General features: G+C 38.3%; 1 protein-coding gene across 3 annotated transcripts; it reads right to left on the bottom strand.

The window, feature by feature from the left end:
• Window positions 1–253: 253 nt before the first annotated feature.
• LOC309480218 (protein FAM110A) lies at window positions 254–25,135 on the bottom strand. Of its 3 annotated transcripts, none has more exons than XM_082144629.1 (2): window positions 25,005–25,135; window positions 254–3,748 (listed from the first exon to the last, which is right to left on the bottom strand). In XM_082144629.1, exon 2 carries the CDS (start codon window positions 3,239–3,241, stop codon window positions 1,895–1,897), a length of 1,347 nt encoding a protein of 448 aa, XP_082000755.1. In that variant the 5' UTR covers window positions 3,242–3,748; window positions 25,005–25,135; the 3' UTR covers window positions 254–1,894. The 3 variants fall into 3 exon arrangements, with proteins under 3 accessions (XP_082000755.1, XP_082000753.1, XP_082000754.1); XM_082144627.1 differs by lacking the exon at window positions 25,005–25,135 and adding an exon at window positions 16,858–18,388; XM_082144628.1 differs by lacking the exon at window positions 25,005–25,135 and adding an exon at window positions 17,437–18,388.
• Window positions 25,136–26,618: the final 1,483 nt, after the last annotated feature.

Here is a 26,618-nt window from a genome sequence, read left to right as displayed (position 1 = left end):
ACAAACGTTTTTTTTATTTGTCCATACAATGGGATCCAGTGTTGTTTTGGACTGTATATGCCATCTTTATATTCAACACTTTGTCTAAAGGGACAGAGTAAACATACTCAGAATGACGTCTTCAACTGGTTCTTCATGTAAAGTGGCTTTTAAAAGTGCTGCACCCTGGATTAAAATGTCTTTTCCAGTAGAAGATCTAGATTAAGTTTTAAACAACTCAAATGAATCCTAAAGAAAATAAGGAAATCACAGCTTGTTTTCAAAAACATCATCTCTTTATTGACATCTTCAAAAGACCGGTTTTGCATTCGACTCTTTCCGGGTCAACTGTAAACTTCAGGGAGCGAGCAGATCCACCATGTACCCTCCAACTTTAATAACCACTGTTAACCACTGTGCTGAAATGTTTGAGGGTTTGTACCTTTGTGTGTATTATTTCTGAATGTACTGCAGAGCAATGTATTTAATGTATTCAAATGCTTTGCGTTACCTTTTTCATGCATTTATGGCTATATTTAGATTGCACAATTCGTTGAAAATAAAAACTTGATTATTATGCTTTTAATAAAGCAAAACTTTCTCTTAAAAACTGTCAACCAAAAGTAAACATTTGTGTGGCCCTCATGACTTTATGACAATCAAATTCTATCAAAATAATTTGTAAGGCTTTTCTTTTTTTACTTTAAAATGCAAAAACTCTGTTAACAGAGTTAACAGCTTTGATTCCCCTGAGAGTATTGAGCCAAACACTCTCTCTCAGTTCTGTCAGCTCTCACACTTTACTTGTCTTACACAACATAACCTCTCCCAAACAAAGAAACAGGCAGAAGGAACAGTTACAATCAAACAAAACCCACACAAATCATACATAAACATTAAGCTGAATGGAATGTATGTCCATGTTTTGGAATGCATGTTTGAGTGCACATCGTGCAACTGTGCTTTGCCATATAATAAAGCTGAACATCCACATGTGCATGCTGACAAGAGGCTCTCACATGCTTATATTTTGAATGTCTAAACTTATATTCAACAATAACAGTCTATCAGCCATGTTTGCAGAGGAGCAGTGCCTCTGTGGAAGCTCTGAATTCTTCACAGTATCGTAGTCTTGCCTTCAAAAACATCTACACCAAACATCTGACGCACTTGTGAATTTGACACCTATGGAGCAAAAGTGTGTGAACAGTGAGCAAGGGTTTGTGTGCATCTCAGTTTCTATATGCGTGTACTGGTAGGACTTTGCGGTGTCTGTTCTAGGTGTGGCTTAATAAACATATCCCTGAGGTCTTACTACAATCGACACCAAATGATGACCTCATAAACAAGCATCCTAAATAGCTTCAATCATTCTTCAATTCTTCAACCAATACAAAGATTTCTAAAACTAGAAAGTACCTGCTTCATTTCCAATATTATAAACACAATGGTTCCTAGAGGAATTAGCTTAGGCCACGGGTCCCACAGTACTGCTGTTTAATAAAGACTTTGTACCTGAACAGCACCAGCACAGCAGATCGACTGCTACCTTCTTAATCAAAATCATCATCCATTCAATCACTGTTAGTGCCTTTAGCATTAGTCTTATTGCTTAAATCAAAATGTATCAAAGTCACAGTGCTGAGAGTCTGTAGTATTCCGCATTTGGAGGTACGTCATTCTTGCAGAACATCAGACGCTCGAAAAACAACAGGATGTCCATGTAAATTCTATGTAACAAACATCATGAACATTATCCTTTTATTAAGGCAAATACAAACAGCCTTCAAACAAGAACGTAATAAATATTAGGTGTGTGTTATAGACATCAGCTGGATGCTATAACAAGTCTCTGTTCCATTTATATTGTCTATGTCTGGTACTCCTGGGTAGATAGACAGCCAGAGAGAAGCTTCTAGACATTGGAGATGTTTTGTGAGGCATCCCGTGCTTGTCGGATACCATAGAGCCACTTAATGACGCGTGCATTCCTCTCGATGACTGAGATGCCGTAAGGAACCCGCTCACTGGGCTTGATGGGCCCATCGTCATCTTCCTCTTCCCCTTGCCGTCCATCCCCACCATCCCTGCACTCTGAGCTAGACGTACTGACGCTGCGGAGCTTGGAGACTGAAACAATGTCCGAATTGGCCCGAGCGAAACGCTCCACGCCACCCATTCCTTCCACCTCACCTGGGTCCAGCCCACAGTAGTTGAAGAAACGCTCCAGGTCAGCTGTGGCCCGTGAGTAGCGGTCGCTCAAGTCTGACTTGGACCGATGGAGGGAGGGGTGCTTCCGACTTGAACCTGGACGTGACCCTCGAGAGCTGGCTGAAGACAGGCGGGTGAAAGCGGGAGAAGCCGGGGGTAGAATGCCAGGTCGCAGAAACAGCGGGCTGGTGGGTATGAAGGGGGATGGAGGGTGTGCTGCCGAAGGTTGCAGCTGAGCAAGAGGTGTGGGAGGCGCCTGTGGCTGGGCTATCTGTGGTTGAGCTACTTGGGTTTGTCTAGGTTTGGGTTGTAGAGGCAATCTTTTAGGTTTTCTGCTCTCGGCCTGTGGCCGCACATCCACCCGCCGCACAGTTACAGAGTTGGGTGGTCCATAACTACCTTGTGGTACCAATCTGGGAGCTCTGGCTGGGACCGGAGGCGGCCTTCGGCTGGGTTCTGCAGGTGAGGATTGATTGTTAAGAGGAGAGGAGGTGCGAGAGGAGTTGGGCGTTGAGGCAAGGTGTGCTTTGAAGTTGGTATAGTGTTGAGGTTCTGCAGATTGTCCACTGCCAACACTGTGACCCCCAGAAGAGGGAGAGGAGCCTGATGGAGAAGGAGAGGAGGGGGTAGGGGAGGATGCAAGCGGCCCATCGCAGACATTGATTAGATTATTCAGTACTTCCAGGTTGAGTTGCGGTCCTCTGCTCATGCCATGGTCCGGTCCGTTCTCTGCCTCAAGTAGGCGCCGGGTAATCTTCCTCGCTGGTGGAGTGTTTATTCTGCATTGCATCATCATGCTTGGTGATAACAGTGGTTTGCGGATGATTGGGGGTTTTACAGGTTCTTGTCTAGTGAGTGCTACTTGCTGACTCTTTACGTACTTGGCCTTGTCCGCTTCCAGGCGCTCAACTGCACTCAGCTTCCGTGTTCCTGTCTCGGGCGCTCTGCGGAAGTAGTCAGGGCCTTTATTGAGGATACGGAAAGGCATGGCAGAAGTGAAGGGACCCCCAGTAAGACGGCCATCTGTAGGACGGAGGGTCTCCACTGGCATGATGGGTAGCAGTGGGATTAATTTAAGAGGTGAAATGACTAAGGGTCAAAGTTTTCTTTGCGATCAAGAATGTCTTGCAGTCCCAAGAAAGACTTTTGTAGTCACTGGTCTCTTTATTCCTTCTTCTTTGTATTTTAAGCTCTTTTTTCCCACCTTCAATGACCCCTTTAACTTTCTTACCAGTCTGAACACTCCTGCTGCTGTTACTTCACTCTTTTTGTGTGCCGGCCTCTTACGTCTATTATCTGCTCTCTCCCGAGTCCGGCTCATTGAATAGAGGCCGATGGGATGGGGTCATAAAGGGTTGCATTCCACATCAGTCCGGCTGAGTGACCCACCAGGACGGGCAGATCCTGAAGTGAGCTCTTCGCAGCTGAAAGGTTAGCAGAATAGTTTTGGTGAAGCACGGTGGCTCAGTCCTTTCCTTTCAATCTCCAGATGTTTCAGACTTGTAAAACACTCCTTGAAAACTTGAAACTCTTTTTCTTGTAATCCTGCACTGTTTTCCTGGAGGAAGGAGAGAGAGAGAGAGATGCTGTCAGACATGGGTAGGCAAAGAGAGGACCTCCTTTCACTCCCTCTGCTCCACACAGAACAGATACTGGAGTACTCTAAAGCGAATGGGGGCAGACGTTTGGTTTTAATGCACTGTCTGGCCCCTCCCACTACACTCGTAAAGCCTCCAGATGCTGCATGTGTGAGCAGCCAATCAGGAAAGAGAAAAGTGTTGCATGCACTAGAGGAGGAGAAAGGAGTAAGCCAGCAGATGATCTCCGATTGGCCGAGGATTGGAACTCTGACCAATTGCACCCTTCCCCCCACTCACAACAAACACTCCTACTGAATTTTCATTCAAATGTGATTCTTTGAAAAGAAACAAAAAAGAAAAGAGCAGAGCAAAAGAACAGCTGCAATCTTTTACATTCAATTACATCAAACAGTAGCGTTTTATGAAAATATTTAAATGCCCTGCTTTCCACTTGTTCAGTGTTCATAAGCGCACAAAGGCACATTGTGTAGTGTCTTTAGAGTACATTATAGGCAGATTATCATGTTTTATATTCTGGTCTCAGACTAGATCTGAGCCAAGACTTATTTAAATCTGTCTGAAACACTCATGAGCATCCACACAGCTTGACTCAGACAAGCTAGTTTCATATAATGTAGTAAAACCCTCTTACTGTCAGACTATACACAGACAAGAGAATTGCTCTCAAATCGGCTCTGGCTCAAATTTAGCTCTCTCACTCTCTCTATGTCTTCACAACTTATAATGCTTTCATATTCTCTTGATCCTCAGTGTCAGGGGAGTGAAGGCAATTTTTCCCTTCCACATTCTTCTTTTTGTTACTGCATTAAAGGTTTGGATTACATCATCAAGAGCGCTGAGAGGCTTGTTCCTTGCCATTTCTCGCCATCATCATCATTATAGTCAAATACACATTTTTAATTAATCTTTTTATAGCATGACTTTGTGTCTGGGCCCTCATCCTCGTTACGCTCCCCCTCCCTTTCTTCCACTAATAAGATAGAAAAGACTCAGTACAATAGAAAGATAGACATATTCTCTTACCAAGCAACAGTTCACTTTAAAACCTAAATATAGTCTTAAACTCTAATTACAGAACAGTGTGAAACGCCTTTAGAGAAAACTGTTAATAACCTTACTGACATTCGCCCCAAAAGACTGAACAATAAATAGCCTCAATTGCTTAAATGAGCTCATTGGCTTACACTGCAATAATTTCCAACATAAAATAAAAGTTGACCCCATTTCCTTTTTTAATGTATGTTCCTGGTATTATTGTGAACATTTTATCAGTGCATGTTCTTCCACATAGTAAAATTGTGTGGCTTTGTAAATTGTCAAAATGTAGTAGCTTGCTCTTCCTTTGAAACGACTTTCCTTTTCTGCTGCCGTCACTTAGGCTACACAGGCTAATGGATAATTACATATAGCTTTTGTTTTAAAATCTCTCATGCTCGAGATTTTTTTGCTCTTTAAATATCCTGTTTTTCACACATTATGCAAGTAAAACAGGTTTCAAGTGGTGATTCATTTAACTTTAATGTTATGATAATTATTAGGGCTGGGTTAAAAATATTGATTACTTGTTTTTTTCCTCAAATTCTCATTTTGATTAACCAAAATCGATTCTTAAATCCCAAGAATCTGAAGAATGGTATTTTCAGTTGATGCATGAACTAAACATGATTTGCAGCATGTCTCCCATCCATTCATTCGCAATAAGCTTTGTGCTTTGTTTTCATTTGATATGAAACAATGTCTTACCACTTTTAGATGTGGCATAACAGATCACCGTTGCTGCCTCAGTTCAAGTGAAGTGGTTCAATAACATAACTAGTCAGTTTAAAAACTTGTCAGTAAAAAAAATACAGATGACTCTTGCGGTACGTCATTCTGCTCGGTGCTGCTTCAAATCAAACATACCTAATTTGTTTGTCTGGCTTTCGGTGTCATTCGCTTCAATTTATTTTTTGTTTTATATTGCAAACTAGTATTTCCTACCAAATTGTTTTGAAGTATTGTTCTAATTATAAACACACAGGTTTGTAGCATAGGTTTGACCGTTTACTGCACTTTGGCTATAGGTAAAAAACTAGAAGAATAACAGTGCTGGTCCTACACTTCTGGGGGCCCTGAACTAAATTTTGTGAAGGGGTCCCCGTCGAAATGACCCTGCAGGATGATTTGCTTTTAAACACTTTAATTGTTCCTACTAATGATTCCATTCTGGTTTCTGAATCATTCAGATCCGTGACTCATCTCATACGTTGCCACGAGACTGAAACAGCAGAGTGACAGGTAAGTTAAAAGTGGGTTAGCACTGGCATTGAGAAATGTCTAGTGTTGTGGTGTTTCCATTACTATGGAAACAGAACCATTTAAACATGCTTGGCATGCTTCTATCTATCTGTTATTGTGTCTTATAAGAGGCTTATGGACAGAGTAATGGAATAAATGCTTATCCAGGTCAAATTCTGTGGTGCATTTAGATGATGATCCACACACACACACACACACACACACACACACACACACACACACACACACACACACACACACACACACACACACACACACACACACACCTGTCTCTCAATGGCCAAGCTTTTAATAGAAAGCACAGTTGCTCAGGATCCTGCTATGCTGCTAGGGGTGAGGCAGCTCTAGTGTCCAAAAGCCAAAATGGATCATCATTCCTTCCCCTCCACATCTTTGCATTCACCAGTTCTACACTGGCCTTTACCAGACACCAACATAGAGGAAAGCTCTTCCACAGACAGGGACCATAGACCACTAGGGATGCATGGAAATTTCACCCACCGAAAATGGCATTTGAGTTTTATGGCCAGAAAGCTTCACTCTCACTCTAGCCGTTATCACTGCGCGGTGTGACGCTCTGCTCAATATTTCACTCTACGCATGTGTGCTCCGCTCAGTTGCTCACGGCCCATGAGAACGCTGCACTCATGTACCGCTCATGCTCATCGGAAAAGCAAAGTCCGCTCAAATAATGTGCCGACATGAAATTTCTAATAATAAATAAATAAATAAATATATATTTTATATATATTTTTTTTTTAATAATTTTGTTTTTTTGGCAAAGAGCATCTAGAATTTTTGGTTTCGGCCCAGAATTTCAGTGCATCCCTAGGCCACAAGCATGAGGGCTTACAGGGACAAATATGGATAAACAATGAGAGCTAGCAGAAATTCTAGGCTTGTTAAGTCATCAGATACCAGTATTTTCATTGTATGGCTGTCTGATAACATTTAATTTGGTGATATTAAAAGTCTATACTATTTTGTTAAAACAAATACACTAAAAGTCTATTTAAATGCTACAAATGAATTCAGGCATCATATTATATGAACTTTTATGAAAAAGTTATATTTATTTTGAGATTTGCTAAAGATTATATTTAGCAGTGTTATTAAATCAAGAGTTTTGGGCCGATAATATGGGTACCGATATTGTACATAATGACTTAACCTGATCTTTGAATGAGTAAAACATACAGTTCTCCTGTGCAGACTGTAATAAGCAGAACTTGGTTCCCAATTTTGGGTTGCAACCCGACAGCTGAGAACCACTGTTTACAGCAATGATATACTCTGTCCAACTGGAGTGGAAATCACTTTCATCTTACAGCAGACAGTGATCCCCAAAAAACCATTAAAGTGTTTACTTCTCCTGTAAAATAATATCCCCAAACAGAAGCAGACACACAGTGGAATGTGAGGGCCACAGCAGCGAGGGTGGCACGGACAGCCCACAGCTTTGGGCACAAGCGTGGTGTGAACTGATTGAGATAACAGAAGCATTTCAGCGCTGAGCCAACTGGACCCGGAACACTGAGGACGTGGGGAGAGCCAGGAATACACACACTTAGAGCCACACACACCCACGGCAGACTGCCACAACCACAGAAACGCACAGGCATCTCCAAAGCAAACCTTTCTGGGCACAAAATAAAGATCTTGGTCTTGATTTCTGAGAGCTGATGTAATGTTCCCCACAGTGTTTAGTGGTGTACTGGACTGTTGGTTGGGCTGCAAAAACGTGAATGGAAAATGTTTGCTAACGGCTTGAGCACGGTATCTTAGAGTGATGTTTTTGTGGGTGTTTTTAAACTCGAATGGATGTATCATTTCCAATGTTCATTTTATTAGTGTTTAATGATTTAATGACAGTACACTACATGGAGGAAAATGTGATGCAAATAAGCTATTCCTAAAAACCAATGGAGCGGCGGTCTACAGCTGTAGGGACAAAGTACAAAATGACCTCACTAATTTTGGCTGAAAGAAACTCCGCAATGTAATTAGAGGGGAATTCTGCGTGACTGAAAGGGATCTGCTACTTTAAGGATATCTATCAATTACTGCTGCGACAACAGGCCCAACATGAAAGATACACGTGAGAGGGGAAAATAAAAAGAACAAGGAATAGAAGATGAAAGAGAGAAAGTGAGGGAGAGAGAGATAGGGATGTGGGTCAGGATAGATATCTAAAAAACAGATAAAGAGTGAGATAGTTATTAAATAGTTATTGTTATATTCTAAAGGAGAAGTCCATTCAAAAGGCATGTACTGTAAAATCCAACAGTGATTCTAACTAACACTTTTTAGTTAACTTTACTTAATGTCTTAACTTAATTGTAAAAATCTAGTAATCTGCACTATTCACATACTGTTTTATTTACTAAGAAAACCCAAGTTAAGATTAATTGATTGGTTTGAGTGTGGTTTTTGAGGCGGGGGAAATCTTAATGGACTTTTCACTCATTTCCTCCACTTCTGCAGTTAATTTTCTCTGTTTGCATTCACTCATTTCCCAAAGTCATCTTGAATGTTGATATTTTAATACAACTGAAAAATTTGAGAGAACATCGCACAAGCTAACTTCATAAATTGATGTTGATTTTCCTAAAATGTTTTAGTCACCATTATGGCGATTAGTGATCCCTTTGGTTGGGCACTTGGAACTTCATTTATACTATTGTAATTCTCTTCCCATTGATGCACCGATTGCAATAAGAAATCAGTTATTCGGTTTCAAAGGAGGAGAAGTGTATATAGATATGAATGATGTATAACGTTACTATATTTTATGTCAATTAATGATCTTTTATAATGTTGTTGCTAACAGTTATGTCCTAAACACCTTGTGAAACTTTTAATTGGGTAGATTTGTGACAATCTTGCAATTGATCATCCTTGAGTCACACAAACTTCGACATTCAGCCTGCAAAACACAACAATGGTAACAATTATATTTTATTTAAAGTAAATTATCAAGCACTCTCTACAGTTCTTTTTTAGTTACTAGAACTCTTGTGTAAGTGAACTATACTAACTAAGCATTTGTCAGTACCACATACTATTCCTATTTCACTTGTTTTGTTTTTTTAAGGCAATCGGTTTGCATGCTTTTTTTAAGTAAGTCCAACTAATTAGATTTTACAGTGTAATACATGTAATACAAAAAGACGAACAGCCCACAGCTTTGGGCACAAGCGTGGTATGACCTGATTGAGATAACAGAAGCATTTCAGCGCTGAGCCAACTGGACCCGGAGCGCTGAGGACGTGGGGAGAGCCAGAGAACATTCTCATTCCCGGTTCCATGCTGGTGGAATGATCTCCCCACCCTCATCCGGAATGCAGAATCCCTGACAACATTCAAAAGACAACTGAAAACTCATCTCTTCTGTGAGCACTTAACCTCATTAAAAAAATAATAATAAAAAAAAATAAAAAATAATAATAATAATATATTCTTTCCTTTTCCTTTAATCCTCCCTTGTCTGGCTTATGCTACTCTGAGCAATGCCAGAACTTTGTATTTTGAGCACTTCTTTAGTTGTTTTTGCCTCTTCCCGACGACACGCTTAATGTAGTCCTCATTTGTAAGTCGCTTTGGACAAAGGCGTCTGCTAAATGACTAAATGTAAATGTAGTTTTCTAAAGATAAGTTGAGTGGTGCTTATCTCATCATCACAATGTCAAGGTGTTGCTATGGTGGTCAAAGATTTCTTCAGTCCATTGCTATGTGGATGCTAGGGTGTTCTGGGGGGTTGCTAGGTAGCTTACTGACTCAAATAAAAAATAAAAAATGAAAAAAATAAAAAAATATGATTCACGTTTGATCATCTTCCAGGTAGAAAAGTTTTAGCTAGAAACATGACGTCACATTTTTTCCTCAACAAACTGCACAATTTGAGGCATCATGTTCATAGCACGTGTGTTAAGTGCAAAAATTTAACTTGGGTTTAAGGGTTTTGAACCCTTTTAAAAGCCAAATATGCTTTAAAAACTAGATGAAATCATATTTTTTTCCATCTGTTTTTAATGAAGGACACAAAATATACTGCTTTGTATTGAATTCTGATGAATTAATTATCAATTCTCACACTTTTGTCACTTGGTAGATCATGGTGACCGAATTTCAGTCATAACCCAAAACTAAATGTATAGTTACTGTGCTTTGCTATGGAAGGGAAGAATAGAAATGGCGATGCTGACAGCTCTAAACAGATCAAAACCAACATTTCCTGCTCCTAGCAGCCCGAAGGGATTCACTCTGAGGCTGAGTCACCTGTGCAATGTTACAGTTACGTTCCTGTTCCTCACAGGCTGACACTACATGCTTTTCATCATTGATTTAACGTGTCAATATTCCAGGAAGTTCCTGTGAATCTTCTCAGATATTGAACAAGGATTGGGCGCAGAAGATCTGACGTCACTATGAGTAATGACGGAATTCAGGAATCCCTCCAAACTGGCAACATGAGCCATCCTGCTGACATGAGAGGAAGTTATGTAAGGAAAAGAGAGAAGGAATGTGTAAATCCAACTCGGGCAGAGACCATCACAACCCCATGTATAAAGAGTCACGGTGAGGCAAATATCACCTCTGCACATAAGGAGAGTCAGATAAGATGAATTTTGGACGAGCCCTCCTATTCAGCAACAAGTAGTTATATATTTCAGTTATCAATTGATTTATTGATAACGGCTTGTTTCAGCAGTAACAGCTTTGTTTGGATGTGGCCGACAGATGAACCTCATTTGTGGGACCGTTCACTTAAAGATTTGACCTCTTGCACTACACTGTAGGTGTTAGGTGTAAGTACAAGCTAACTAGCATCATTCCCAAGGGTTTTCCCAGACGGCTTTTACTGCACTGACAGAGTCACACCTCTCACTCAACTCACCTCAGCGACCGCGATAAAGACGCCCCAGAGGATTCAAGCCTTTAGCCTGATAACCTTTCACACTGCCTCCATCAATAACCACCACAAAGCTCTATCGGCGAGGGAACAGCCGGTTATAAAGAGTTTTAAACAGCCTTCTCTTCTCAATGTGTGGCAAACCACAGCACAGCTGTTTCCCCTCCGTCCACAGCAGACCAGGATGACCTCTCAACACAACATCATTAGACAGAGCCTGGTATTGTACTAAACGTCCCACAGCTAGACCAGGATACAACTAACGTTAACATTGAATGTCTGAATGAGCCCTCAGGATAATATCATCATTCATCTCCCATTATTACAGCCAACATGTGCATCCCTAAAGAGATGTAAATACAGTTGCCCTTAGTGCCATTTCTTACACTCACAGTTTACCCAACTACATGGGGGCATAACAGACTTCGGTTGTTTTAAAATAATGATTATAGCATATTTATAATTAATATACAAATGTAAATAATATATAGGGCTGTACCTAACAATTATTTTGGTAATCAATTAACCTGTCAAGTATTTCTTTGGTTAATCAGATAAAAATTACATTTACAAATTTACAAAAACATGCTATTCCAGTGTCCAAGGTTGACAACAAATATAGTGAAAGTATCCATGTAGGGTGATATACAATAGTCTGTTTTTTTTTTCGATACCGGTGCCAAATCGATACTTTTAAAACGGTACCAGTGTCTAAATGGTGCCTGAACCGATAAAAAAAAAAAAAAGAAAAAAAAGAAAAAAAAAAGAGAGCCTCAATACGATGGTGAATGACATCAAAGAAGGGTTTATTGTTGAAAAAAATAAAATAAATAAATTCTCAAAATTGAATATATACAATTTTTTAAGTAAATATATAAACATAAGTAGTCTAAATACAAAACAACAAATTTACATAAATTCACATTAAAAACTAAGCTACCTAACCCAAATACAATAATTTAACACTAAATAACACTACAGTAGCCTACTAACAGTAGTCTGTATTCTTGGTATGCTACAAACTAGCTTTAGATTTCAGCAATTATTTTCACGTTTTTTTACTTCTCTGGCCAAATACGACACCTCTCCTGACTTATTGCATGTCCTGCACAAGGTGAGCGTTATTTTAGAATGCATCACCTTAAAGCTGCAGTCTGTAGTTTTTCCTCTTTGTCGCCATCTCTGTTCGAAATCTGCAATTGCAGTTATTTGAGGAATTATCAACTTTGCGTGGATTGTGCCTCGGCACGGCACAGCGCGGATGAATCCAATGTTTTGAGGAGAATGTGCGGATGTCAGTCGCCGCGCAGGTGTGGATCCTGGCATTCGGAATCACAGATTCTACTTTTTGGAAGTATGACCAACATAAGAATTTTCACCGGAAAATATTATCTTAACAAGTAAGTAACATCCACTTTTATTCTGACCAACTAAGGGAAAAAAGCATTGCAGTAAATCACGCTGATTAAATCTAACGATCGCTTATCATATCACGTAAAACCGTGCAAAATTATACTTTGTTCTCAAATTGTTAATGTTAACAACATCAGCATTGCGTGACTACATTTAATGCCCTTCCGATATTTATCCTTGTTTTCGCATGGGCCCGGTTGTAGTCTCTTTTTTTTCTCTAGCCACTCCGAAGTCCGAATTAAGTCTTTTGCATTTTTTTTCAGCGGGTGAATCTCCAGTTGTCACTGGTGATTGTCGTTTGAACCTTTCTGGATCCGCCATCAAATTGATAAGTTTAATTATATCAAGTGTTATGAGAAAAGTCTATAAATCTCCACCTCCAACATCCTCACACGCAATATAGCCTACTAGCTGGGACACATTATTTATGTGTACAGATGTGACGTAATGACGCAAAGACATGCTCGAATTTCCCGCAGAAATCCACCAGTACCACTGGAATTAAAAACATTATTACAAGCTTACCGTTTTGAATCGAGCTAAGGCAAGCAGATCGTTTTGAACACTGGCTGGTTATGTACTTACTCAATTTATTTAGGACAATTTTTAACCCCAAAAAAGTTACGGAATGCAGCTTTAAATGCAGTGACGCGAAACCCCTTGTGGAAGAACAACACCATCATGTTTACAACTGACAACGAGCGCTCATCAGGATCAACTGAAGGCTGGATTTTCAAAAGTATGTGAGGTTCGCGGCTCTATTGTTTCAGTAAACTTGCACAACGTTCTTGAATGAATAATTAACGAACTGTGATTGGTTGCGTTATGTCAGTCAGTCCTTGGCTGATATTTTTATTCTTAAATACTGTACATGTAAGTGAATGTGTTTTGTTATTTAAGAAACCTTTATAATGATCATGATTCATGTTAATTGATGATCAATACAATAGATCAACTGCTGATCTATAACGAACAATGGGCGCTATGTTAGTAGCCAACGCACCACAGTTCAGAGAATTGTATCTGTCAACACGTCAATTCATCCACTTCTCCCGAAATACATTTACTTTAATGTATTTGGGGAGAAGTGGATGAATTGACGTGTTCATGGCTGGTGAAGTGTGAGAAGAATAGAGTAAATTTTATAGTTACCAACACAATGTGTATCTAAACACGTCATCAATTTATAATTGAAAGGATTGTTATTGACATTTCCATAGACATCAGTGTGTATTTTACTAACTATGAATGTTGTAAATTCAAACAAAGATTTGAATTTAGAAGTTGATGATCACGCGATCTGAACGACTGTACGCGTCAAAGGGTTAACTAGCGATCACATGCGGTGATGATGCTTCTTAAGTCCGGTTCGGAGAACCAGAGGGCAGATATTTCAACCGACAGCTGAGGCATTTAAGTGGCACCGAAATCTGCGTTTTGATTCTGTCCGGTTACATACCAGTTACTTAGGTACCGGTTCCATATCGGTTTCGGTACCCAACCCTAGTTATACATTATGTGAATTTTTTTTTTTTTTAAAGCCTTAACGTTACGTTATTAAAAACAACAACAGTTTGTCAGCAAATCTGAAGCAAAAAAGCAGTTTAAAATCACCGTTTTAAAAGTTAATAAAAGAAAAACAAACACATTATTTTATTAACAGTTAATTGTTGCAGCCCTAATAATATTTCATTTATGAATGAATTTATTTATGATGATGAATAATAGTATTTATTAATTAAATATTTGATTTATCTTATATATCTTTATATATCTTGTATATCTTTTCTATAATATTTATATAATTTTGGGGATGCAGATTTTAGGCCAAAAAGGGTATAAATAATACAAAAAGAAAAAACAATCCTGAAATCCAGTCTGGATAATCTTAAAACGGACGAACATAAGGTTAGTAAAGGGATAGTTCTTCTAAAAATCCTCATTTGCTCACCCTCATGTTGTTCCAAACCTAACTTGAGTTCCTGTTGAACAAAAAACATTTTTACATATGTTCAAAGAACATATTTTCTTTCCTACTATGGATGTCAATGGCTACCGTCAACTGTTTCATTACCAACATTCTTTAAAATATCTTCTTTTGTGTTCAACAGAAGAAAGAAACTCATACAGGTTTGAAACAACTTGAGTAAATCACGACAAAATTTTCATTTTTGGGAGAACTATCCCTTTTAGTTAAAATTATTTAATTGGCTTGCCCCAAATACGAATTTATCATTAGTAGAAAAACGTACAAAAGTAGGATAACATAATAATGGTTATGTGTCACAGAGGCTTGTTAGAAAGGTAACAAGCAGAAAATGTGATCGGTCTATTCCTTCATCTCTCATGTTGACTATAATAAGATAATCAGATGAGAGCAATCTGTCCGTCATGGGCCAGCCTCACTTTTACCATAAATTCTCCACATTTCCCTTCGTCCATCACTTTAAAACTTCAAATCAAAGAAAACCAGATTAGATCAAATCATATCCCTGGAGTTTTCAGATCAGGGTTAAACGCAGGCAGCACAGATGTATCTGACCCCAGAGGCCTGGGTGATCTGTCACTTACACGATTATTAGTGATTTACCGTTTCCCCCAGATGAAGCTCTGTACCAGCTGCACATTTAAGGAAGGACACTGTGGCATCAGAAGACACTTTAAACTCTTATTCCAGTACTGTTCAATTGCCTTGGCAACATCCTCACAGCACTGTCAGGGGTGAAAAGAGAGATGCAACTTGCTGTCATACCGGTCAAGCAAAATGGCCTGATCATCGCCTAATTACAACCATGGCAACCTTGTCCATGTCAGATTCATCTCAGGAATCCATGACCCCCAGGTCCTTTAAATGGACCCTGACCCTGTGGCCTGCCTCAGGCCTGACAAAGTAATGCAGAGATATGCCACTCACTAAACATACACACTCACATCTGCACAGAATTACAGCCTAGGTGTCTGCTAACAGAGAAACAGACACACAAAAGCATATACGTGTGGACACAGTGTGTAATCACAAAGATGAGATGGTTTAAGCCTCAGCCCAGAGTGTTGTTTTTACCTTCTTCCACCGCAGCTACCAATTCCGCTTTCCCACAGTCACACACACACACACACACACACACACACACAAAAACAAAAGAACAACAAACAACTAGTAACTACGTTTACAAAAACTAGCGCACAACACAAACACAGCCTCTAAACATACATAAGCAGAGGTCACCTATTAACCCAGTTTGACCAATAACCAAGCCAGGAATGTTAATGGATCTCAGAGAGGGAGATAGATAGATAGAGATCTTTTCCTCCATGAATATGCTGACAATATGACATAGCTCAAAGTTGTTGTTACACGCTCTCAGTTCCTCATTTCCCAGACACTATTGTTTTGACACCATCCATCTTAGGGATGCACAATATATCAGATCACGTTTTTGTTCAATGTTGAATTTTTTATTTAGCACGCTCCTTTCCTCTATTTTTACATTTAGACAGCTTTTGCGGTCATCTAAAGCTCACTTAAAGTGAATCTTTAAAATCACTTATTTAATAACATTGTTAAATGTAATCTTTAGCAAATCTCAAAACGAATGTCCATTTTTTATACTGTACATAAAAATGCTGTGATGCCTTGCAGCATTTAAAACAAATCATTTTTAGTGTTTTATTTTAACAAAGTAGTTTAAACTTTTAATATCTGCCATTTAATGGTTATTGGCCATAACATGAAAATATTTGTATTGATAATAATGTTAAAACATTTTATACAGTTATAATGTTATGATTCCTACATTCACTTGTATTATTCAAAATGCATTTAATTTTTTATTTATATATTTTTAATATCATCCAATATATTAAACAGCCATGACATGAAAATAATGATCAGCTTTATAAAAAAATAAATATATATTCACCAGAATTTTAATTTTGGTTTATTCCTAACAATGTCACAAAACAACATTTAGCACCCACAAAAACCAACTCAATCTAACAACTGAGCTCAAAGCGACAATCATTCACTGTTTTAATAAAAGCCCTAATGAGATGGGAAAATACCTGGAGTTTATCTGTATTTTATTTGCCTAAAACCTGAACTCACCCATACTCTCACACGATTCTTACAGATCCCATATAAACAACCATTACGTACTAGGTAATCAGTCCAGTCCCAGCACGCTCAAATAAGACTCATTAGAGACTCACATCCTTCATAAATAATGATGAAATGAGAGCCGAGGACAAGTCTTTCACAAGTTTCACTGTTATTGCAAATACAATTGATGATAATAAAATCTTAAGAAGAATAACTAATACAAAGCCAGAGTTCAACAGATATCTCACATACATAGTCAACACAAACTAATTTCAGAAAGAATTTGACAAGTCCACTAGTAAATAGATTACTGTACCATCTCTGTTACGGGTTGCTTAACTTACCAGGACAAGTGTTTTCCGAAAGCAGGACGAAGCTCTCAAGCTGTAGACCCTTATGAAGAACGGAGCTCAGCAGAGAGTCAGCAGCGCTCCAGTGAATGTGTGTGTGAGTCTGTGTGTGTGAGCGCGACTGAGATGGCAACTCAAATACTTCTCCTCCTCCCTCTTTCCTAGATAGCTCCTCCCAGCCAACTCTTTCAGACAGAGCAGGGCTGGAGAAATACAACCAGGAAGCACGACACTTCCCAACGGACACATGACCAAATTCATTCATTCATACACCTCAGTACATGCTTCCACCATATTTCCACCACAAATTCTTTGCCTATTCTTGGTCTCAGCTCGAGTGGTTTCCCATTGGAGTTCACCTCCAGGATATTTATGGCAGTCATTTCCCAAAACACTTCTTAATAATCCTTTCCAGCATTCCACCTAGACTACGAGAGGAAATGATATAAGAGTGTCTGTCGGCTTCATCAAAGTAAACAAGGTGCTCCAGAAAAAAGAAAGACAAGCAGTGGTGGCCATAAGGATATCCCATCATTCGGTTGGACAATTTCAGGAAGATCTCAAAGGAATTACCTGAGAAAGACTGGAGAGAATCATCTGGTATGTCTGTTTCTGTTCTTGGAAGCAGACGGCTAAGAATAAATTGTGGTTTCTCGGCACTCAGAATATGAGTCTGGGTTGAGCATCGCCCTCAAAAAACAAGTTCATTCCGCAAAATCCCGTAAGAGCAGGGAGTGGACTGTATCCAACTCAGAAGGACGGAAAGAATGAAAGTTGTGAAGCAACACTTAATTTTCACTTACACGCCAGTGTCGGACACCTCAAACTCACTTTGGAGACTCCACCTCTCCATTTTTTAAGTATGATTAACCGGATTATTTAAGGAGTGGTTGAATGAGGTTTGGTTTGGCAGACCACCATTTTGGGAAGGTGAAAGTTCTCCTGAAAAGAGATAACATCTGCCATCCAGATGCACAACAAATAAACAAGTCTGACCATAATAGCTCCTCCTCTCTGGGTCTATTCATTCAGTCAAGTCCAGGTGTGGATTCTTACCCCAATCGTCTCCATTTGGTTGCCTTTGAAACCAACACTCTCATGCCATGGGGGCATACCTGAGTCCCACCGTAAACACAATACCCACAGAATGTGTGCCTGTGGCTATGGTAACAGATCTCTATGGGAATGGCTGGCGCTCTATCTGTTTTGAGGGAAGTGAATCGAGCAGATGCTACCAAAAGTCTGAAATATAAGGGTGTTAATGACAGAATGACGATTAACTGTTGTGCATAATTTAACAGATAAAATCTGACGATGTGCGAAAACACTGTCTATACAGGTAACTGAAGCATATCTGCACATTGAGTTGCATGTCACATTTGTGACACAGATGTGCACCCCTGGCTTGTGAAAATAAAACAGGCTAAACTCAAGGTGTTGCAACATTTTACTGTCTATAAACAATGATTACATTCACTGAAAACAGTGATAGTGTGATAAAGACGATGATAAGCAACAAACATTTTTGTTACAACACTTGTCCTGCCATTACTACATATATTATATAATTTATATTATTTTTTTTTTTAAATATACAGTATATATACACTACCGTTCAAAAGTTTGGGGTCAGTAAGATTTTTAATGTTTTTAAAAGAAGTATCTTCTGCTCACCAAGGCTGCATTTATTTGATTAAAAATACAAACAAAAACAGTAATATTGTGAAATATTATTCCAATTTAAAACAGCTGTTTTCTATGTGAATATACAGTAAAGTGTAATTTATTCCTGTGATCAAAGCTGAATTTTCAGCATCATTACTCCAGTCTTCAGTGTCACATGATCCTTCAGAAATCATTCTAATATGATGATTTGATGCTCAAGAAACATTCATTATTATTATCAATGTTGAAAACAGTTGTGTACAATTTTTTTTTTAATTCTTTGATGAATAGAAAGTTCAAAAGAACAGCATTTATCTGAAATCTAAAGCTTTTGTAACATTAAACACTACCGTTCAAAAGTTTGGGGTCAGTAAGAATTTTAATTTAATTTTTGGGGGAAATAAATAAAATAAATCAATACTTTTATTCATCAAGGATGAGTTAAACTGATCAAAAGTTACAGTAAAGACATTTATAATGTTAGAAAATATTCTATTTTAAATAAATGCTGTTCTTTTGAACTTTCTATTCATCAAAGAATTTTGAAAAAAAATTGTACACAACTGTTTTCAACATTGATAATAATAATGAATGTTTCTTGAGCATCAAATCATCATATTAGAATGATTTCTGAAGGATCATGTGACACTGAAGACTGGAGTAATGATGCTGAAAATTCAGCTTTGATCACAGGAATAATACAGTTTAAAATATATTAAAATAGAAAAGTCATTTTAAATTGTCATAATATTTCACAATATTACTGTTTTTTTTTATTGTTTTTTATCAAATTAATGCAGCCTTGGTGAGCAGAAGATACTTCTTTTAAAAACATTAAAAATCTTACTGACCCCAAACTTTTGAACAGTAGTGTATATATATATATATATATATATATATATATATATATATATATATATATATATATATATATATATATCAAATATTTTCATTACATTAGCCGTCTGGAATGAAGAAAGTGATCAGCATGATTGATATTCAAAATGGTAAGCAAACGCTCGCACTGTTTTGTTTACAGTTTGTATCTGATTCTGCAGTCCTAGTTTCAGTCTCTGTTATCATCAATGCAAAATACATAAAACTAGACTAAATTAAAATAAATTGATTAAAAAACCCAAATGCACCAAAACACAGCGGACTGTGTTTTAATTAACACTCCAATTCGATTTCTTAGTCAAATTTATTTATGTAATTAAAAAATAGGGTATACGTATAAATGGTATTCAGAGTCCTCCATATTAAAGGTTGTATCAGTGATTTCAGGCCCAACATTTTTTTATCACATTCATCTAATCTTTCCTAACGATCCGCTAGCTGCCCGCCCCATAAGCATGCCGTCAAAAAACGCGTCTCTGTAGGCAGCCTAGGCTCTGAGATCTGCACACAAAAACAATTGGTTTCACCAACAACTCAAAACCAAAACAAATAGTGTTCCAACCAATCACTGACAGGGGGAGGGTGCTGTGAGGCTTTGTGCTCGTGCACGGCTGCACGCGAAGTCGGAGCTGAAGAAGAAACTGGCTCAAAACCTCACAACACCCTCCCCCTGTCAGTGATTGGTTGGAACACTTTGTTTTGGTTTTGAGTGGTTGGTGAAACCAATTGTTTTTGTGTGCAGATCTCAGAGCCTAGGCTGCCTACAGAGACGCGTTTTTTTGACGGCATGCTTATGGGGTGGGCAGCTAGCGGATCGTTAGGAAAGATTAGATGAATGTGATAAAAAAAATGTGGGCCTAAAATCAGATACAACCTTTAACATGAATTAAAACACCTCTAGTCTGAACTACTATTGAATTGTTGACATAGGCTACACTAGTTAATCATGTTATGTAGCCTAATTATTGTTTGCATGCTGCACTTTCATCAACAAGAGTCAATGACCATTGAGTTCCTCTTATGTCTGCCATCAGATTTCTTTTTCTACTTTTATATATATCTTCAAACTCCATGCAGATATGAAGACCTCTGATCTTTGACCTTTACGTTGTAACTTCATCCCCAGCCCAAGTTCCTGAAGTGTTTACATTAATGCTGCTTATGCTGCAGGATCAACGCTAATGTTTAAGAGCCTGGCTGCCCTGTGTGCCACATTGGCAATGCTGTCAGCACTGATCTGTTTGGGTGCTCGTCTGAGCTGCTGAAGAATGCCAGTGTCTTTGAAAGAGAGGATTATGAGGCAGTGCAGGATTACTACTCCTGCCCATCTCTTATTCTGAAGATAACAGACCACGCTGTAGGCTCGGAGCGAGACACACACACACACACACACACACACACACACACACACACACACACACACACACACACACACACATACACACACACACACAAAGGGTCAAATACGAACATCTCCTTTTACAACTCATATTGCACACAGACATGTCTAAACGGGCTTTCACACCACTAAATTGTCACAAATACATACACACACCCCTCTGTGAACACGCACATGTGCACATAAACATGCCTGATCAACTGATTAATCAAACAGTGATGAAAATGACTCAATAAAACCAAAGTGAGGTGAGATCACCTACCATAAACTGTTTACATACTTAGCTACATTTGAATAAGCGGTTCAAATTTGCATGTGGGTTACATTCTTTATCAAAGGCTAGAATAGAGACAGATAACAGTTCAATTCCCTCTGAACTCAAAAGCGGCATTAAAAGCAGGTCCTGACGGAATCTGAGCCAGTTTTTGCATGAAATTCTGCAGAATGGAAACTATAGAATTTCCAATTATGCAGAAATATGGAGAGCTTTCTGCTGAATTCTGTGTAGGCCTGGTTATAAGTGGGCGGCATTGAAAGGATTGTCTGAAATAGCACCTACTTCACTCACTGAAACAAGGTTAAACTGTTTGTTATAGACGCCAACCAAGTCAATACCATAGATTTACCATAGGGTTAGTGAACTTTCAGTCACAGTGCCATACAGAGGAGGAGTCCACTCTCTCACGTGCTGGAGGGAAAACACAGACCTCTGGGAAGGGCGGAGGGCGGAGGGCTGGCTGGACTAGGGCTGTTTATCTTGGGAGGGCAGTTTTCTAGGGAGAGGCTGGAAAGAGCCAACTCACATTCCTCAGAGAAAAAAAAACTGGAGATTTAGAAGAGTGTGTGAAGAAAAGAGAAAAGCTTGGTCACGTTCTTAAGTCCAAACTTGAGGAAGCTGTATTTAGTAAATGCATGTGGGCGGTTGATGTGGCAAACTTCTTATGGGTCAAAAGCATCATCCAGAGATAAAAATAACAGACTTTTTTTTTAAACTGTTTGTATGGTTGATCATATTTGTGGACAATGCTAGAATTTTATATTTCTGTAATTTCAATGCTCATACTGTCAGGATGTTTTTCTCTGAATAAAATAAAATATTTACATTTATTAATTTAGCAGATGCTCTTTATCAAAACTGATTTGCAGTTTGAAGCACTTAATTATAAAAGTCAACAATAGACGCTATTTAGGTTTACACTAGCAGTTAAAATATAAAATATAGGCTACAAATATTTGTTGATCAGCAACCACTTCTGAAGTCCATAATAAACTTATAGGGGTTGTGGTTAAAAAGATTCTGAGAGAAAAGCATCAGCTTCTTATGGCCAGACAATAAGTTTTAAACCAGTCAGACTATAAGTTTCAAAAAGCATTTTTTGGTTATTGGAGAGGGAAACAAATAGGGACATTGGTTCAAGATGTCTATATTATATGGAAAGCCCATAAAATGAGTTAAGATTTAAAATGGTAATTTCAACTTTATATTTGGCAACATTATACAAAAACCTCATGTGTAACTGTGAATGGCAAACAAATTCTAGCCTTTCAAATAAAACATTATGTGGTTCAAAAGGAACAGCGTCACAGTCAGCATCATATTCTGCTGTGGCTATTGTGTGTTTACGTTGTTAACAACACATCAACTATTAAGAAACTGATTGACACCTATTCACTAATTTAAACACTTTTCCCAAAAATTCTGTCAGGACCAATATCGTCAAATACGATTGACAGTTAGCACACAGTTTGGATTGGCGGTATGGTTCTGTTATGGGCAGCCTATAAGAGCAGGGAGAGCAGCAATCAGGGAGGACAGAACCAACATGAATGTATTGCAGATAGCATTAATTAATTTTAATGTACAACATGATTAGAGAATTTTAGTCTGATTCAGGGGGAATCAGAATGCCAAATCCTGACTGGACAAGAGGAGGAGCTGGGGATGGAGGAGGGTAATGAGCTCCAGAGAAACACGATAGCTGCTGATAATACTGAAGGAGCTTATATGTATACAGTGATAGGCGTCGTATTCCTATAGGTAGACGTGGATCAGCTGAGAGTGGATCAGCTTGACTAACGTGAACTATCAGAAACATTTTATGGTTTTAGGAAATTTTATGAGATCACTCTGAGGACCCAAAATGTCTCAGATACTCTCTCTAATCCTCTGAACTCTGCTGAGCAAATTATCATTTTATATTCACTGGAGCCTTGAGGCAGTCAGACTGTCAACAATCACTGCGAGAGAGACGGTGGTTCTTCACATGGTTTGCAAACTAACTAGCGTAGGACCCAGTGGCTAGTCTGTGGTTGAGGTTGTGTGTGTGTGTATGGTTTCAGAAAAACAGACTTTGCTACAGAGAATACACAGACTACATGCATACTAACCTTTACTTAACAGTAACAGTAACTGCCCCCTCTCTATCTCTGCTGATAGACCTCTACTCACTCACCGCTGACTAAATTCCCAAATTGGAATTTGACTTGCGGCACGGAGCAGCAGTCATCCTGGAAATTCACAAAGCACAACCAGAAGAGATAGAGAACACCATGAAGTCATCCATGAAGACTGCGTTATGACATCCAGACAGATCCCATATTTCCCAACACTATGGGGGATGATTTCCGAACTGACATCACACCAGCACTAAAACTCAACTGAAGAGTGGACAATCTTTTGCCACATATGGTGGGGTGCTGAGGGTCTTTTCTCCATCCAAATACTTCTTAGGCCTGGATTTACTTCCGCATTCCACTGCTTCTAGCGCACATGCCCTTCAAAAATGTATGCATTCACTGCATGCTCACTGCCTAGTGAGCACTCAAATCACTTGCACATGAACTATGCACAAACAAAAAATTGCGGACTGTGCTGATGACAGAAATGACGTCTTTCTAATGTAGAAAGACATCTAAATTTAACATTTTAGTAATAATACCACAAAGAGGGGCAAAAAGGGGCACTAGTGCAATAATACACAGACATGAATAGCTGTTCACGTTTTTTGTTTTTTTTTACATGCTTTAAGACTTATCGTGTACAAAAAGGTCAACATCATGCAATTCAGTATTTAGACAGACACGAAATGATAACGCCCAGGCTATCAACTAACAGGGAATAACAAAAACATACTCTAAGCCTAAACTAATCCCCTTTCAATTTTCCTTTGCAGTGGAATCAGGTCAGAACATTATAAAAAGTATGTGTACATTAAAACAAAACAATGCCAATCTGTCTTCCTAAATTAACTTATATTATCTGTTCATATTGTGATCTGTTTCACTTGGTTTGGTGACTAAAACACGCAGACGCACAAGCACATTTATCCAAACAAGGCCTATCACAATCTAGTAGTCAAGTTTCCTTATTAACAAAATATGCTCTATCCACCCACAGCCGTCATTTAAATACAAAAATAGTGCAAAAGAAACAGATAGGAAGCACCTGTCACTTCTACTTCTGTGCAGCTATTTTGTTTCTTCAATGAGCAGTGCTACAGTCAAGGTTAAATCACTATCGGAGAATGTGTGTGGTAAACCTTAACCCCAGGACTCGCCCTTGGGCTCCACTTTTATCATTTTCAAAGCCTAGGTCGGCTGCAACACTGACATCCTGCAATAAAGGGCCGCGAATCGGTTCCTTCGAACAGTTCATTTTAAAGCAAAAGATTCAGGGATTCTTTTATTTACGTCATCACGCGGCTCCTGGGATCACGGAGTGGCATAACGTTCACGTAAATTGTACTAATATATCTCAGTTCATAGTCGGCAAGAACACAAATATCATCTGCCTTTACATTAAACAATATTAAAATGTACTTAAATCGCTTCGCTGAAAAAGACTTTGCACGAATCATTGAACGAATCCTCAGACCATTTGTGAACCGATTCAAACGAACAAATATCCTGATACCATTCACTGATATAAGAATTAGTAATAACATTTGCTTGAACTGAATGTGCTCAATAATAATTTTAAACAACAAACTGTGAGTTTAATACTTCGCCAGCATTATGTGAAAAATCCCCTAAACCTAAAGATTAAACAGTTAGAATGTCTTTTCAGCATTAGTTTGCTTCATTTTTTATTTCGAATATTCCATACGCAACGATCATTTGACCAGCATAAATTGACAGTCTTCTTGTGTATAATTCATACATTTATTTATTTATCACTCACCTCAGAAGCGACACTGCAGCGTTTCCAAAGTAGACATCAAACAGGTGAAATGCAAACTGGATTGTAGCGTATGAATTTAGTTAATAGCTGAAATGTCTTTGAGACAAAAAGTGAGAGTACCTACATTTTCATGAACAGTGAACACTGATAGCGAATTGAATTTCTGCGGGGAATATACCATTATCAAACCATAAAATATGAGGGTGCAATGTCATTGTGGTTGAAAAATAGAACGTCAGCGGTAACATGTGCTTTAATTTACAACACAAATATATGTTTATATTTACTAAACATGTTCTTACAATATAAAATACATTTGAAAAAAGCAGGACAAGAAAGCGGGTCAGGATGTCTGCACACAGTGTGAACACCCCCAATCCTGCAAATAATAGTATGAGCCAAATCCCGCCATTGGTCGCTTCCCAGTTTGGAAAACGCAGGATAGTTTCCAAGGTAACCGCCCCTCAATGAATGTGTTACTTATTACGTAATCGTTGGCCTCGATTCAAAACTCACAGTAACTGATAATAAATCAGGGTAAAAAACAATATTATATATACTTCGAATAACTTGGTTTTATTCTGGCATATCCTTTGCTCACATTAATACTTCAATTCTGTCGAGGCCTGAATCAGGTAACTTATAAATTTAACCTTTTTCCAAAGTGATTTGTGGGTGATTTTGTATGTCAGCAATGCTAATAAACACTTCATTGTAAGGAGAGGAGGCTTTACAAGCTAAATACATAAAGTCTGCCCCTATAAATCTAAAAGTGTTTATTTTTTTATTTTTTTGCTGCTCAGTAATGCAAGAGCAAACGTATACAGTATGATGGATGGTTTGCAACTACAGAAATAGTTATTAATTAGCGGAGGAACCTTCATTTGTCATTTTATTTAAATAAAGCAGTTGTGTTAGACTACATCATGTGGTGAGACTGTAAAAAAATGGTTGAGACCCAGCCATGTTTTTACAGTCTATGGGCCCAGCCAGCACCAGACAGGGCTGTTATGGGGGGATGGTGTTAATTCATTAACTGGCACAGATTCACTATAGTACTGTGTTTGTTCTCGTCTGCGTATACAATGAAGCGACTGATAAACCAAAGTAGCAGAAGGTGAATTCAAAGTGATTTAATTAACTTACAAAGTAGCCTTTCACTTTTTGTCATCTTTAGATGCTATTGAGATGCAATTGTTAAGACAAATGCAATAGCTTAATTAAATTAAATTTCCTGACTGTAATTGTAATTTAATTGTAATTTAAGTTAATATTTTTAATGATTTATTTGATGATTTATGCATAGCTATATACAGTAATCAACATTTGAAGTGGATCAAAAAAGTTCATCAAATTTGTCCTAAAAAAAGAACGGGTATTGTTCAAAATTCATGTATAACTTTGATGTTGACTACTATATATATATTATTATTATTATTAGACAAATAATTATTTTATTATTAATGAAGATACACAGGCATTGTATGGGACTATATTGCACCAAAGAAAATATTACTAGATGACTAGATGAGTCGAGACCTAATTAACGAAGAGACGCAGAGGATAAGAAAGCTGTTTTGTAAAAAAGCAGAAGCCTGATCTTTAAACCCCCAT

This window comes from Leuciscus leuciscus (genome assembly GCF_965113295.1).
Source record: "Leuciscus leuciscus genome assembly, chromosome: 18".
In the NCBI taxonomy this organism is placed as follows: Eukaryota; Metazoa; Chordata; class Actinopteri; order Cypriniformes; family Leuciscidae; genus Leuciscus; species Leuciscus leuciscus.
This window is presented reverse-complemented; position numbering and strand designations above follow the sequence as displayed.